Consider the following 16,219-nt stretch of genomic DNA (forward strand, 5'->3'; position numbering starts at 1 on the left):
AGGGACTGAACCATGGGACTGAACCATCTGACTGAGGGACTGAACCATCTGACTGAGGGACTGAACCATCTGACTGAGGGACTGAACCATCTGACTGAAGGACTGAACCATGGGACTGAGGGACTGAACCATCTGACTGAGGGACTGAACCATCTGACTGAGGGACTGAACCATGGGACTGAGGGACTGAACCATGGGACTGAACCATCTGACTGAGGGACTGAACCATCTTACTGAGGGACTGAACCATCTGACTGAGGGACTGAACCATCTGACTGAGGGACTGAACCATCTGACTGAGGGACTGAACCATCTGACTGAGGGACTGAACCATGGGACTGAGGGACTGAACCATGGGACTGAACCATCTGACTGAGGGACTGAACCATCTGACTGAGGGACTGAACCATCTTACTGAGGGACTGAACCATCTTCATCAGAACATTCCCGAAATAATGTCTCTACTCTGCATCTCTTTTCTTACCATCGTCTCAGAGCTTCCAGTCTGTGACCTCCAGCGGCGCTCCAGGGCCCAAGGTCAAGACCTGGAAGTGAAGATGTAAATACACACATACACAAACATATGGCCGTCATGTGACATTGAAATCACGCTGTCATGTTGTGTTTGAACATTGTTTATAATGAAACGTTTCCATATCTGACTGGTTGATCGATTGTCACTGAACTGAACCAAAATTCAATATATTAACAATCAATGACACTTTAAAGTTGGTTTACCTTTAGCTACAGGCCTGTGACAGTCAGTTTGACGTTGAACTGTATTTTTGTTATAAATGAACGTACAATATTAAATGTACCGAGGTTAAATAGGTAAGTATGACTTTTAGGACATATATGATATGATATTAATAAAGATATGAATAAAGATAAGAGTGAATCTCACCGCGCTGAGAGGCTTCTGACCGTGAGAAGCCGGGGATGATGGAACCGTGCTGCTGGGTTGATGGAAGCTGATGCTCTACTTTCATCTGGACGAGTCCCCGCCCCGGTCCCTGTCCCCGTCCCAGCCCTGGTCCCCGCCCCGGTCCCTGTCCCCGTCCCAGCCCTGGTCCCTGCCCGGGTCCCTGTCCCCGGCTGCCCTTGCTCCTCCGCATGCTCGTTTGTTGTGTTCTTTGGAGCATGCTAACGTCTGCTAACAGCTTTCAAACTTCCCGCTCGCACACAGGACGGTACAACCAAAAGCAGAGAGGAAAGTTCCGGTGAAGCGGAGTTTAGCACTTTACGACTCTTTAATACAAACCAAGCTATGAGCAAAACTCTGGAATCTCAAATTCTGCATGGGCTCCTGGCCAATCCTAGCGCTGGAACGGCTTGTCTTCCCAAGAACAGAGGTGGGATCCAGATTAACGCGTCGCTGACAACAAAACACTGCACTTCTAGCTTCCGGCGGAAACTAGAAGCCAAGTAGGAAATGCAATGTATTTGATCGACAATACTTATGATAACGAAAGTATACATACAACAGTAAAATCCCAATTTAAGTTTCTCCAAATCATAAAATGCGCAGTATTAATGTCATCAATGCGAAATAAATGTTTTATATTGATGTTAGTTTCCCTAAAGCCGGAAACGTGTTTGACTTGCGTACTTTGTTTCTGAATGTAACTTTCGTCAATTTACCAATGGAAATGTAATGTCGTGTATTTTAAAGACATTACTCGTTCAAGTTTTTGTGTTTTAGTTTAAATGCAGCTTGATATTTTATGCTAGCGCAGAGAAAACAAATGAAGCCTTGTGTCGAATCTGCGGCTGTGTTTCTCTGCGCTCTCTCGTGTCCTTCAGGCTGCCAGCAGCGGCTCCGTTTGCTCCGACGATCAGGTGAGTAACTCATCTTCATCCACGTTACACACACGACGTTCAGCGGTCGGAACCTCCGCTGACCGGGATTCTGACGGTTCTGTCCGCCACAGCATGAAACCAGACCCACAGAAGGCACCAACAGGACGGAACACGGAGTTAGTTGTTAGCGGCTAGCTTAACCGCGCTCGACCTAAAAGGAGACAAAATATGAAACTGGTTCGTTTTCTCTGTTAAAGTCATTCATTAGTAGATTCACTGACTGGTAGTTTAAGTTAATGTAGTGTTGGACATATACGTTTAATAGTCATCTGCTGATTTGAATTAAGACATTTATTGACCAAATAACTCAATTTATACAAACAAGAGGATCTATGTTTGAGTTCTTGATTTGTCTTATTTATTTCTAAACCTGAAACCGTGACTTTATCCCTGAGTCAGCGTCTTTGAATGTTGATTTAAATCCTCCTAACAGGACGTTTGGACCACGTGGTTCCGTTTGTAGGAGCGAGACTCTGATGAAGATTAAAGCCTGAAGTCATGAACGCGCAGGTGTCCGAGTCTGATCAGATCAAACAGGTGAGAAACGGGAAATAAAGACAAAAGCTGTGGAGTTTGAGTGTTTTGAGTAGAAAGATTAAAAGACTGTTTTCAGTTTAAGGAGTTTTTGGGGACTTACAACAAAGTGACAGAGAACTGCTTCATGGATTGCGTGAAGGACTTCACCAGCAGGGACGTGAAGCCGGAAGAGGTCAAAATCAAATCCACCACATCTTCATCCTTCAGTTTGACACCGATTTCTGATATTCCATCAATCACATCACACCATGTACTGTTTGTGTCCAGTCCAGCTGTTCTGAGTCGTGCCTGCAGAAGTACCTGAAGATGACTCAGCGGATCTCCATGCGGTTCCAGGAGTATCACATCCAGCAGAACGAGGCACTTGCTGCTAAAGCCGGACTGCTGGGACAACCGCGCTGATCCAGGTGGATCTGGACTGAGCCCCGGCTCTGTGAGCCATGTCCTGATGCTGATCAACTGACTGACGTGGAGGTTTCCTGGGTTTTTGTGTTTGCTTTGATGTGTGTTTCACTTTCAATTAAACTGTTGCAATAAAGTTTAAATGCCGGACGCATTTCCTGTGATCCTCCTTGGAACCTTTGGATGTTATGCAGGCGGCGGCCTGCAGAGCAGCCGTTGAACTGTCCAGATCTTAAATTCATTTACTCCCAAGGAGGCAGAAATCTCCTCAGATTAGATCTCAACTAAATCCTGCAAGAAACATTTCAGAGTCACAGTGTGAACTGAGCCGATGAAGATCTGAAAGAGAGCGAGTTAGTGACAGTGTGGGATATTTAAAAACTTTATTAGAAAGAGAGCTCTCGTTATAGTACAGAAGCTTCCAGCTCGGCTTCGCTCGGACACAGGAAACGTTTGTTATTTACATCCAAAGCAGAAAACATAGAAAAAAAAATTCATCATACAAACATTTCTCTTAAAAAATAATCATACAAATCATCTTTACACGAGTGTAAAATCTTTCTACTTTTAGCTTTCTTACCTGGAACATTTATGTACAAAACTAACAAAATGGAGTCAGAGCATCAGCCCCGCCCACAACCGCCACTCAAACAGGACACCAAAGACTAAAACAATAAAGGGAATAAATAGTGAAAGAGCTGCTCTCCTACAAACAAAAACTTCATTCAGCTACTTCCTCTCCATTACCAAAATAAAAGCTCTGATTACATAGAAAAGGGGCAAAACGCTGACAGGAAGTTCATCTTTATCTTTTCAGTGTTACAAAAAAAAAAAATTGCATAACGAGCTGCTTCTCCTTTTTAAATGGTGGTGACCCTTGACCTATAACGTGTGATACCCAATCATGGAAAAATAACTTCATTTTATCAGCTGACTAGAGAGGAAATGCTGAGCAACACAAACAAGAATGGGTGGGGAGGAAGAATACAGGAAGTGCTCTGGAACAGTTCAACAGAAAGCGTGATGACTTAATACAGACACCCTTAAATCCAGTTAATCTGCTGAGGGGGCGGAGCTAACAGTGGGGTTGGGCTGTGGTGGACGGACACACACACACACTTAGGAGGTGGTGTGTGTCTTACAGTTACAGATAACTCCCATAATGCACCAGTTTGCCTGTTGATTGGATGCAGTTTTTCTAATGGGTGGAGCCTGATGGGGTGTGGGGCAGTGCTGAGCAGCGGGTGGGCAGAGCCTGAGTGGGCGTGTCATCACCTGCACTCTACAGCCACAGAGTTCTGAGTGGGCGAGGCTGAAGATGGACTCATGGCTGTATCCGAGGATCCAGAGGAGGTGGATGCTGTGGTGTGAGACACTGGGGGGGACAGACAGACAGACAGACAGACAGGCGTCAGCTGCTTGTTGCACTAGAGCACATTTCCCAGCATGCTCTGCACCTACCTTCTCTCTCCTTCTTCTTGAGTCTCTTCCTGCGGCGGTCAATGGAGGCGACCTCTGACTTCAGGCTCATGTAGTACTTCCTGATCTCCTGCAGCTTCTCCTGGAGGAAGGAGATCCTCTCTGTGCTGGACATGCTGTCCAACTCATCTGCAGGGGGAAAGGGGGTGGGGGAATCTGCATCAGTCTGTCTCACACCTTCCTCTTAGATCCTCCTTATCTGTGTGTGTGTGTCTCACCAAGCTGGAAGGTCCACTTGTACGTGCGCTGCGGGGACAGGAAGGCCTGTTTGTCTTTACTGTGCGAGGACGGAGACGACAGAGCAGGACAGCGAGACTTCTGAGTCTTGGACAGAGATGAAAGACCAGACTGGTCCTCACTGTCACTGCTGTGACCTGACACACACACACACACACACACACACACACACACACACACACACACACACACACACACACACACACACACACACACACACACACACACACACACACACACACACACACACACACACACACACACACACACACACACACACACACACACACACACACACACACACACACACACACACACACACACACACACACACACAGGTTCATGATAGACCTACTCTCTGCTGTCTTCTGATAGTTGCCATGGTGACAGGATTGTTGTCCAGTTATACCCATAAATCCCTGACACATTAAAGCCGTACCTGTGCCGTTCTTCTCCACCTTGGCCGCGGCGTTCATTCGTTTCTGGTTGCGTTTCTGTTTCTTGGCTGAGGGGCTCAGGTTACAGTCCATCACTCTCTTCTGACCTGAGGGGTGAAAGGTCCCACAGTACAGCACTGAAATAACACCGTGTTACCATGGTAACCAGTGCTGCAGAGCTAACAGCCTGAACAGGAAGTGTGATGTTTGAAAGGCTGAAGCGTCGTACCTCTATCCTTTGTGTCCTGCAGCGAGAATGAAGACGTGGACGAGGACGTGCTGGCATCAAACCCAGGACTGGAGTCTGCATCTCCTTCCTGCGGGTCCATCCCCGTCACCGGTCCTCGCTCTGGCACGGCGGCGCCCCGGCCGAGGTGGATGTTCTCCGGGCTGGGGGCGGGGCTGGCCGGAAGGAGGGGCCTGGCCTGTGTCTGGGGGAGGAGTGGAGAGTGGGGGGAGGGCAGAGAGGTGTGGAGGAGGTGTGGCAGAGCTGGCAGGTGGTTGGTTTGTTCCCTCAACATGAGGAGGCGTGGCTCCGCCGAGGCAGAGGCGTGCTTCTCCTTCTCGTCCGGCTCGTCCAGGTCCACCTCGTGGCAAACCAGAGCCTCGGGGCCAAGCTGAGGCATCAGCTCCTCTGGACCACTGAGACCCTGGGCGTCCTGAACCGCAGGAGGCGTGGTCACTTTTAGATCCTCCTCCTTCAAAGCCCCGCCCATCAGACGCTCCTCGGCGGCTTCTTTCATCTTCTCCTCCTCTACGTTCAGAGTAGGGTCGGTCCTCCTCTCCGTCTCCGCCGCACGCACGGGTGAAGGGGTTTCTTTGGGCGAGGTCCCAGCTGTCATCTTGGGCGGGCCCATTGGCACTTTTGGTGAAGTGGGCGTTGCCTCTTCCTGTTTCCTGTCTGGTCGGGGCTTCTTCTCAGCAGTTCCCTGTTCCACTGTCTTTCTCTTCATTGCCCGACCACTCCTCTCCTCTTCGCCCTCCTCCTCCTCCTCCTCCTCCTCGGTGGCTGAGTCTGTGTCTGAGTCTGCGTGAGTGGGCGGGTCAGTGTGGAGCCGCATGGCGGGGAGGCAGTGGAGAACGACCATTGGCTCGTCCTGACGCTTCAGGACGCTGCGAGGAGGAGAGGACATTGCCGCCGTGTGGTTGGGACTGGCAGTGGTGGAGGGGGCGGGGCTGGGAGTGGTGGAGGTGGGACAGAGGATTCTGGGAGGAGTCTCACAACCCATGTCCTTCAGGTTGGGCCTGCGACCTTTAACCTTGGGGGAGGACAGAGGATTCAACCTGCTGTCCTCGTCTTCGGTGGTTTCAGGACAGGACGGCTGAGGCTGCTTGTCGAAGATGGTGGACATTTTGTGTTTGTCTGCGGCGCTGGGAGACATTTTGCTTCTCTTGTCCAGCAGCAGATCGCCTCTGTCTGGAGTGGGAGGAGTCTGGCTGAGCTTTTCAGGGACAGAAGACATCTTGTTGTGCGACTCGTGAACAGAACACATCTTGCTTTGGGGCGGAGACGTTTGAGACGGAGACATTGTGTTGTCGAGGTGAACAGGTGACACGGGAGGCTCCTCCCCCTTCTCTCCCTCCCTCTTCTCTGACGGGGTGAGGACTGCGTCAGTGTGCTCCTGAGGGATGCTGGGATGTGGAGAAGTAGTGGAGGCTGGCGTATGACCTAATGCTGCAATTGTTGTCATAGTAACAGCAGCGCTAGTCACAGCAGGTGCTGCGGTGCTCACATTAGCAACCTCAGCCGGCTTTTCTTCTTCATCCTCCACTTCCTGTCCCTGCAGTGCTTCTGTCGCGTCTTGCCATGGCGAAGACTTCTTGTCGGGTCGATCTTCAGATTCGCTGTCATCAGAGGAATTCCCAGAATCCTCTGGAAGGAGAGAAATGAATACATGGGTGAGAGCCGTTAACCTGTGCGAGTGTGGAACAGGAAGGAGCCGAGTTCTCACCGTTGGACGCTCGATCCGAGTCGTACATGCCTGATGTCCTCCTGGTTCGTCTCCTCGGAGTATCTGCAGAGAAGCAGACGGACAATCATGTCAGGGAAGTATTTGATTTGATTAAAAATGTAGTCCTTTCTTCTATGTTAGCGTGATTAGAGAGTGGACAGCGTGTCTTACTGTCTCCGTTGGACATGTTGGCTGAAGGCTCAGCCCGGCTGCCTTTCCCTCCGCTCTGGCCCTCACTGCTGGGTGTCTTCGAGACGCTGCGATTGGCTGAGCTGGTGGGCGTGGTCCTGATCTGGGGACGTCCTCGTCTAACCACCACGGCTTTGGCCGTCGCTGTCTTCTCTTCTTCCTTGTCCACCTCTTCCTTGTCTTTGTTGTGCTGCAGAGAGACGGTCAGATTAGGAAGGGAACATTTACATACAGGAAGGCACATTTAACATGTCACCAACTCTGACATACAACATTAAAGCGTCATGGTGATGATTTTCATCTCATTTACCTCTGAACTCTTTAGAGTCACAGCTGAAGAGACGCACAAACATCTACACAATGAGACTGCAGAGGAGTTCAGAGATGAAGATCAGGAGAATCATTTGAATGGAGGAAATGACTCCCACATGTAAGTAATGATTAGAATAATAAACCTGTACACTAAAGTAAACACACAGACGAGCAACAATCCACCTCAACCTCCTGCAGGGGGCAGTCACAGCTCACACTGGCATACTGAAGCTCCTCAGTGATTGGTCAGACAGCCAAGAGGAAGTGACATGATTTCAGTCAAACATGCAAAACCTTCCTCCTCCTCCTGGTTGACTCAGTGATGTCTCACCTTCACTTTCTTCCTCTGTCTCTTCTTTGTTCCTTTCTCCACAGGCCAGATGATCCGATCAGCCTTCACCCACTCATCATACCTGTGCACACACGCAGAGTTACACACACGCAGTTTCGCAGTTTCACACACACACACACACACACACACACACACACACACACACACACACACACACACACACACACACACACACACACACACACACACACACACACACACACACACACACACACACACACACACACACACCTGACGTTCCAGCCGTAGTAGTGCACCAGGTAAACTTGTTCTCCATTGTCCAGGTCGGTCTTCTTGATGTGAGCTTCGTAGATCTTCTGTGTCTTTCCTCTGCCGTACTTCACCCTCACCTTTGTCCCCGTCAGCGAGTCTCCGTCCTCCTCATCCTCAGTCCTGACACATATACACAAAGTATCTCATGTGACCACCTGTTTACATGGTGTGTGTGTGTGTGTTTTTATACTGTAGCCTGCAGCCTCACCTCTCTCCTCTGCTTCTGTCCCTGTCCCCCTCATCCTCATCCTCCTCTTCCTCATCATCATCATCCTCCTCCTCATCTTCTTCTTCTTCTTCTTCCTCCTCCTCCTCCTCCTCTTCCTCCTCCTCCTCCTCAGAGCCCTTCTCAGAGTCGTCTGCCCGGCGGTTGCTGCGTCTCCTGACCTCCCTCTGCTCCTCGCTGCTCGCCTCTCCTCTTCTGTCCAATCTGGAGGACATTTCTCTCTCTGCTTTCCCTTGGCTTCCTGTGCAGCTCCTTCTCCCCTGCAGGAGACACAGTCAGTATGCAGAAACCTTGACCTCTGACCTTACAGCTCTACAGTGACAACAATCATCACAAACTTTCTTGTTTCGGTGACGCAACATATTTCCCTTTACAGCGTGATGAAGACTAAACATGCCATGTTTCACCTTCAACCAGGACATCAGACGGGGCCCTCATGTCTTCTGTAACCATGGAGACAGTCTGTGTATGTTACAGATGAAGATGCTCCTCTCAGCCTACAGGCCTTTGTCAATTTTCAGCCTTTTTCCACAAACTCATCTCCATGAAACATTTTTTGCCAAAATTTAGGACAATGTAGAGGAGGTGTGACATGTGTGACGTGTGTGTGTGACATCATGTGTGACCCTAAAGCGCCACACAGCAGAAGCTAAAGGATGAAGGAGACGTTCCTCACCCTCGGGGACGACTGCCTCTCCTTCACCTCCTCCTTTTCGCTCTCACTGTCCGGCTCTGGCTCCTCCCTCTTATCGTCAGCGGGCTCCGTCTTCACCGTTGGCGTGCTGGATCCCCTGAGCTCCGCCCCCGCGGCCTTCTGACTGGCCGGTGTGGTTTGTGGGCGGGGATTGTTGTGATGTATGGTTCTGAATGTGATGGAGGCAGAGCGGCAGTACTCCTCAAAGCCGTACAGATACCTGAGACAGACAGATGAGTCATAGCTGCGCACACACACACACACACACTCTGACCTTTAGTCTACAAAAGTGCATTTTAATGTCATCTTTGATTATTGAAACTCTTTAAACAGTAATCTGGCTCTGTAAATCATCTGAGAATAAATCCAACATTCATTTCCTGTTGACACATGAATCATTTTCTGCTGCTTATCACAAATATAAACAAGAATGTGTTCAACTAAAGCAGATGTGACTGAACAGGAAGTGAACACGTACTTCCTGTACGCTGTCTTCACGTTGTAGGAGGCGGCAGAGTTCAGGACGGGGATCCCCAGGTCCATGTAGACCTGCTTCCATACAGTCCCACTCTCAATCTGACACAGACACACAGAGAGAAAGAGGCGTCGCATGTTTTACAACAGATAGACAGGCAGGCAGGCAGGCAGACGGGCAGACAGACAGTGTGAGCTGCCTCCTGAGCGAAGGCCTCTTTGGTGACCTTCCTCACCATCATCAGCAGGAATCAGTGCCTTAAACAGCAGCACTCCTCTCCTCAGCCATGAGGTCAGGATCATTCATATGAAACTCAACTCATCTAGTGATTGATCTGATTGACAGACAGAGGACGGCTGTTTGTCTTCCACCTGCCATCACTTCTTCATTACAACAAGCTCAAAGCTGCGAGCCGACGCCTGTGTAATGGAACAGGAAGCTCATCAGACAAATGACCTCCCAATGACCTCAACAGGCCTCAACCATGTGCTCTGCATCCCGATTGGAGACAAAACATGCTGCATCTTCAGCCAATCAGCATGCAGGAGTGGCCCCATCCAAACTACGGGATGTCAAACTGACCAACCAAAACCGATGAACAACACGCACGCACACCACATGTGTGAGAGTCAGGCTTTGTAACTTCCTGTCAGGCAATTCCTGTCTGTCCAGTCCTCACCTTGTGGCAGCCTCCCAGATGGTAGACCAGCCTGAAGAGTTTAAAGAGGTTCAGGTCCTTATAACCCAACACTGGAGGCTTGTTGATGGGCGTCCCTGACAGAGACACAGACGGGACAGGACAGGACTACAGGTCAGCAGCATCACAACAGATCAGGAGTCTGGCCTGGGTCTGGACCCATGAACCAGGAGTCAGAATTAAGGTCCAGGTCCTGGCCCACATCTGCAGCAGTCTCACCTCTGTCCTCCATGAACTTGTACAGCTGCTGCAGAAAGTGGTCTCTCTCCTCTGGGTCCAGCTCTTCCTCTGGCTGGACAGACACACAGACACACAGACAGACAGACAGGTTAGCTGCTAATGTCTCCAGCAGGTTCCCATGGAGCCCACATGTCAAACTTTCAGAGGCTCACCTCTTCCTTTATGCGTTTCTTTTTCTTGTTTTCCTCATTCTCCTCATCCTCGCTTCTCTCCCTCTCTTCATCATCATCACTAGAGGACGAGTCAAGAATCTGACTCATGTCCATTTTCCACACATCTGGAACCTGCTTGTTCCTCAGGAACACACGGGCTGCTTCATAACCTGCAGGAGGAAGAGGAGGAACGTGATGGAGAGAAGGAGAAAGAAGAGAGGGAGAGAAGGAGAGAAGAGATGGAGAGGCGTGAGAAGAGGAGAGGAGTGATCGAGGAGAGAGAGGAGAGAGAAGAGAAGGAGAGATGACAGAGAGCAGGCAGAGTCGTGAGGAGGAGGGAGAACAGTGAAAATGAAAAGAAAGCCAAGAGGCGTGGCAGAGGAGGAAGAGGAAAGGGGAAGGTGAGTGCTGTGCTGAGGAAGAGTGGAGTGAAGAAACGGTGCATTGTGGGACTGCACACTGACCTCTCCTGGACATGAACTCTGTCTTGGTGATGCTGATGACATTCAGAGGGTGGACGTGTCTCCTGGGTACCATGGAGCTGCAGGAAAAGGAAGATGAGGATGATGAAGGTGGTTTATTGTCAGGCTACTTTGATTTTTAGTGAAATGGTTCAAAGCAAACTCACAACTTGGAGTCACTGAAGGATCTGACCAGACACTGGTCCTTCTTCACCACCATCTCATCACTGCAGCTGGGAGACACCACCTCCACAGAGACGCACAGAGACGCACAGGGACACACAGGGACACACAGGGACACACAGGGACACACAGGGACAAACAGGGACACACAGGGACACACAGGGACACACAGGGACACACAGGGACACACAGGGACAAACAGAGATGCAGAGTGAGAAACATGGTGTCAATGCAGCAGCCACGTGTGTGTGTGTTGTGTGTTGCGTGTGTGTGTTTACCAGAGCCAGGTACCAGCTGCTGGGCTCCTCTTCACTCTCCACACTGCACACTTTCCCCAGCAACTCATCGTTCAGCCTCCTCCTGTCCTCCTCCTCCTCTTCACTGGACGAAGACTCATTCTCCTCATCCGCACTGGGAGGGACAAAGATGTGGACATGCAAACAGGCCCAGAGTGTGGGAGAGACAGAGGGGCAGAGACGCCTAACGTTAGTCAGGGACATATGCCGGTGTCTGTCCTCTGCAACAATGTTAAGGACAGAAGTCTAAACTCACACAGCCTGAGACGAACGACGACCACCGCGATTTGACTTCTTTCCAATGACCGGAGTGCCAAAATGCTCCGGATTGGTCAATGGCAGTTGGTCCAATGTCTGAGACGTATAGAGAGGGAGAGCGAGACAGAGAGAAGACAGAGAGAGAGAGACAGCGAGAGAGAGAGAAGACAGAGAGAGAGAGACATGGAGTGAGTGAGAGACACAGAGACACAGAGACAGAGACAGAGAGAGAGAGAGAGAGAGAGAGAGAGAGAGAGAGAAGGATAGCGGTCATTTGATTTGATTCATCAAAATGTGTCTCTTTTTAAGAAACTGACAAAAAATATGGAGAAGCCATTTCCCAAAGCCAAAGGTCAGGAGGTCAGACAGCCAAGAGAAGATGTTACATCACAGGACGTCAGGTCAAAGAGCGAAACCTTTCTCAGCATCATCACTCCTCCCCCTGAACACACACACACACAGTCTGAACTCAAGTCCTCTCCAAACTCACCTCGCTCTCTGCAAAGTGCCGCTCGCCCTTCAGACACAGAGACGTGCGGCGGAGCGTCTTCTCATCTCCATCATCAAACACTGAAACACACACACACACACAAAGCAGATTACATGCTGCTGGCTTTGGTTGATCTGTGTGTCTTTACACCTGCTAACAGCTGATCACATCTGGGCGCTTTGACCTCTCCATGCCGTCACCTCCATCAACATAGGTAGCCACAGTTCAACCAAAGTCAGCCTTTGCCCCTGGCGGCCGGTGATCTTTCACACAGACGTACAGCCAGTGAGACAATCAGCCACCCCGTGTCAGCCGAGCACAGGGGGGCGGAGCCGCAGGAGCCTGCATGTGGCGTCACTCGGCAGTGGCCTAAAGCTTCAAGGGAACAGCCTGTGACAGTAGAAGGTTCAACTGGCAGGTCATCTGATTAGTCACCACTGAGGGACAGCTGAGCAAGGCAGTAACTCTCGGCTGCTGAGGAGCAGAACTCAGCAGCCGACTCAGAAACAGCGTGAACTCAGGCCTGATTAATGGCAGACTGTGTTTGGACATGACACTGATTGGTGTGTCATCACATGAGCCACACTCTCAGCATCATCAACAACAGAACTATGAAAGAAAAGATGGATTCACCACACAGCGAGCGCCGTCCGCATCACTTCCTGCATCACCAAAACGTTTACAGCTTCTTTATACAGTGTGCTCACATATCACACACAAGTTTGGACTGAGAAGACAAGGTGTGTCTAAACTTGTGACTGGTAGTGTATATATGCTGTATAAACTACTGAAGGAAAGGCTGAGCCCACAGTGACACTCACCCACAGTGTAGAGGCTGGCGTCCGTCAGCTTACTGATGACAGCTTCACTGGACAAACCCTCGTTGGTCTTCACCTCCACAGTGGAGCCGACCTGAAGGACCATGAGAGCTTTATGGTTACTGGAAGGTTTGTGGTGGCACAGAACTTTTCTACAAATTCAGAAATGCAGTATCTGTTTTTCCTTTTCATTCTTCTTTAACAGGATCCACAGACATATGTGACAGAGCTCCAGTGGAATCACCTCAGTGACGTACAGACTCCAAACCATTACCACGGTAACTTGACTTGCTGTAATTCATGGTAATCAAATCTACAAAACTAAAAAATAGGGAATCTCACAACAAAACCCTGAAACTGAAATGAATCATGACATCAAGTGAGAGGGTTTTCCGCAACTTAAAAGCAACCAAAGTTCTTCTTACCCTCAATGGACCTTTGACTTGATCATCTTGGACGACCTGAGAGGTGCTTTCACCTTTCAGAGCCACCTGGAGGGAGGGGGGGGGGGGGAGAAGAGAGAGACAGAGACAGAGAGGTTGAAGCAGCAGTGAGAAAACAGCAGCATGACCTCTAGAGAAAAATCTAAATGTGATCATGGCAACTGGTGTTGCGATTACAATTTGAGCTGTAATTCTTTTCTTGTAGCCTGTTGGTGGAGCCTGTCACAGTATTGCGCCTTTTATGTTCAAGCATTCAGGACGTCACTCTCTCCACGACCCCTAAGCAGCAGGCTGCTGTGTGTCCAGTTCAGTCTGTGTAAATGTGTCAATGATGAAAGCACCACAGCAGAGATGAAGAGGATCCACCACTGACTACAAACTACCACACACACACACACACACTTCTGTGCCAACACATACGCATGTTTCTGAACATACGCCGCATGACACATCTACCCTCACTTCAGGAAGAACTGAGCACAACCCCGCCCCACTGTGGAGCTCCTCACACTGTGACAGGTTTACATTCATCACAGGCTCTTGTGATTTGGTGATCACATGTGGACAAGATGTGAATTCGATTGGAATCGCTCAAGCTCACAACTTCACACCTGCAACAAGCTCCTTTCTGATTGGCTGGTTGATGTTTCTGTGCTCTCACCTTGACCTTGACCAGACGTTTAACTGTCTTGATTTTGGCTTCGCAGAACGCTCCTCTGTACTTGGCACTGACATCTGTCCCCACGGTCAGGTAGGCAGGCTCATCTGCGGCCTGGAATCACACACACACACACACACACAATCAATCTAAGTTTATCAACAAAGATAATGCACATTTTTAAAACATAAGTCAAAGTTGAGGGGAATGAAGTCGCTTATATACACAAGATAAAAGTATGGACTAAATATTCATAAAAACATTTCTGTTGACACAAATCTTTCTGTCCACACTGAGCAGACATTTTAGTCAATATGTAGCCCAGAATGAGACTGACTGTTTGAGATCATGATGGACAAAAACAGAGCTTTGATCTCAGATGATGTGTCAGTACAAAAACTCCATCCAACTAATCACTGTGAACATGGACCATCAAAGCCATCAGCTGCTGAAGCTGTACTTGTGTTTGTGCAAAGCTCTGTTGTCATGTCAACTCTTTGGAGCTCAATGTGGCTTTCTAGCCTAAAAACAACTTTGATGAAGAAATGACCTCAGCTGTCAGACGGCCGAGTATCATGGGTGACGGTGCTGTCTGGATGGGTTCAGGCTTATCTCATAACTTCTCATGTGCTCGTCCACCTGTTTACTTGATCCACTTAGCAACAGTGTCCACCTGAGCCCCCAGCTGGTCTGGACCCAGTCTGAGCCCCCAGCTGGTCTGGACCCAGTCTGAGCCCCCAGCAGGTCTGGACCCAGTCTGAGCACCCAGCAGGTCTGAGACCCTCGGTGCTGCCCACACTCACCTTCATCTCTGTGGTTATTTGAGGGAGTCCAGCTCGGAAGGTTCGTAGCTCTGAAAGGACACAGAGAGAGGAGACATATGGTTAAACCTCGAAGTAAGACCGGGACCAGCAGGGGGACTGTGCTAAGCTAATGGACTAGCCGCTGACTTCTCCCAGCTCACGCATTCCTTGGCTCGGTGCAGCCCCCCTCCCTCCCTCCCTCCCTCCCGTCCGGATCCGCTCCGATAAGTGGCTCGCAGAACTCACCGAGTCCGTTCACCTGAGCCCGCGGGAACCGGGAGGCGTCGCCCGGGCCGCCGGGAGACTCCGGGTCGCTGCTTCACTGACGGTCGCTGGTTCGGGGCGAGCAGCGCGCGCTTCCCGCTCCGCTCCGTCACGTCGCCATCACAGCTCGCCATGTCAGCTCGGCTAACTTTAGCCACGCAGACCCACCAGCTAGCGAGCAGCTGCTCCGAGAAACGGACAGCGACCACCGCCACAAGCTCGACACTTAAACGTACACAAAGTCCACTGAAGCCGTTTGTCCCCGTGTGGGAGCGGAGCACCGAGGGGAGATTCACTCTCAGCTCCCGGGCTACATGTAGCTAGTTGGCTAACTAGCGAGTCAGCTAGCTAGTTTGTAGATCATATGGCGATTTAAAGCGACTGATAGCAGCGCAGCGGAGTCCTGCCGTCAGTCTGCGCGTTCAAAGTTAAGTTTCCGTTAAACGAAGAGCACAAATCAGCGAGATACAGCAGAGCAGAAACTCGGCGCAGAGGGTTTATTTATTTAATTTGTGTGTTTGACAAAGGCTGAGATCCTCACATTTCTTCACTGCAAAAACAAGCCGACATCATTCAAAGGCAGCGGCGACAAACAGAGTGACGGCCTCCGCGCTCACCGCCCGGCGGCTCTGCGCGTCCGCGTCCTTCAGTTTGTTCTGTTAAAAGTTTGGCTTTGTTTTCTTTCGAATAGACATATTTGATACTTACAAACACCGCCGCGGCTGCTTCCCTTCTCCTCTCGTTCGGGCTGCAAAGCGATATACGAACAACAAGCTGTTGAGCCCGGAGCTCTGTTTCCCGACACTGGATTGGCTACAGCGTCAGCGATTACAGACACAGTGAGATGTGATAGGTCAAGCGTTTCCTCTATTTTAATTGGACATGCCTGTCTGACGCCGTTAGTGGCCGATACGAACGCGGCGCCTTGAGGGAAATGACGGCATCCGCTGCGCGTTTCTCCAATCGGGACCGAGTCCAAGAGAAAACCGCTCGACTCCGGTGCCTGATTGGACCGCGCAGGTTGTTCAGGC

General features: G+C 50.1%; 2 protein-coding genes and 1 non-coding gene across 3 annotated transcripts; 1 reads left to right on the plus strand and 2 right to left on the minus strand.

The window, feature by feature from the left end:
- The first annotated feature begins 1,706 nt into the window (after nt 1-1,706).
- Nucleotides 1,707-2,965, plus strand: timm9 (translocase of inner mitochondrial membrane 9 homolog). The gene is made up of 4 exons (XM_076157051.1): nt 1,707-1,839; nt 2,294-2,397; nt 2,474-2,569; nt 2,665-2,965. Exons 2-4 carry the CDS (start codon nt 2,359-2,361, stop codon nt 2,797-2,799), a joined length of 270 nt encoding a protein of 89 aa, XP_076013166.1. The 5' UTR covers nt 1,707-1,839; nt 2,294-2,358; the 3' UTR covers nt 2,800-2,965.
- Nucleotides 2,966-3,168: 203 nt separating this feature from the next.
- On the minus strand, nt 3,169-15,991 carry arid4a (AT-rich interactive domain 4A). The gene is made up of 25 exons (XM_076157047.1): nt 15,897-15,991; nt 14,925-14,974; nt 14,125-14,235; nt 13,446-13,511; nt 13,024-13,114; nt 12,203-12,282; nt 11,711-11,808; nt 11,437-11,569; nt 11,143-11,222; nt 10,979-11,055; nt 10,515-10,684; nt 10,342-10,414; nt 10,105-10,199; nt 9,429-9,526; nt 8,933-9,170; nt 8,239-8,516; nt 7,989-8,150; nt 7,737-7,818; nt 7,076-7,283; nt 6,905-6,967; nt 5,182-6,825; nt 4,955-5,059; nt 4,497-4,652; nt 4,261-4,407; nt 3,169-4,174 (listed from the first exon to the last, which is right to left on the minus strand). The coding sequence occupies exons 2-25, from the start codon at nt 14,928-14,930 to the stop codon at nt 4,071-4,073; spliced, it is 4,365 nt and encodes a 1,454-aa protein (XP_076013162.1). The 5' UTR covers nt 14,931-14,974; nt 15,897-15,991; the 3' UTR covers nt 3,169-4,070.
- LOC143005696 (small nucleolar RNA SNORD53/SNORD92) lies at nt 12,070-12,151 on the minus strand. The gene has a single exon (XR_012964081.1). It is a non-coding gene; the product is annotated as a small nucleolar RNA SNORD53/SNORD92 (small nucleolar RNA).
- Nucleotides 15,992-16,219: the final 228 nt, after the last annotated feature.

The sequence above is a fragment of the Genypterus blacodes genome, unplaced genomic scaffold (assembly GCF_046128005.1).
Source record: "Genypterus blacodes isolate CSIRO-AG114 ecotype Tasmania unplaced genomic scaffold, CSIRO-AGI_Gbla_v1 ptg000071l_1, whole genome shotgun sequence".
Taxonomy (NCBI): Eukaryota; Metazoa; Chordata; class Actinopteri; order Ophidiiformes; family Ophidiidae; genus Genypterus; species Genypterus blacodes.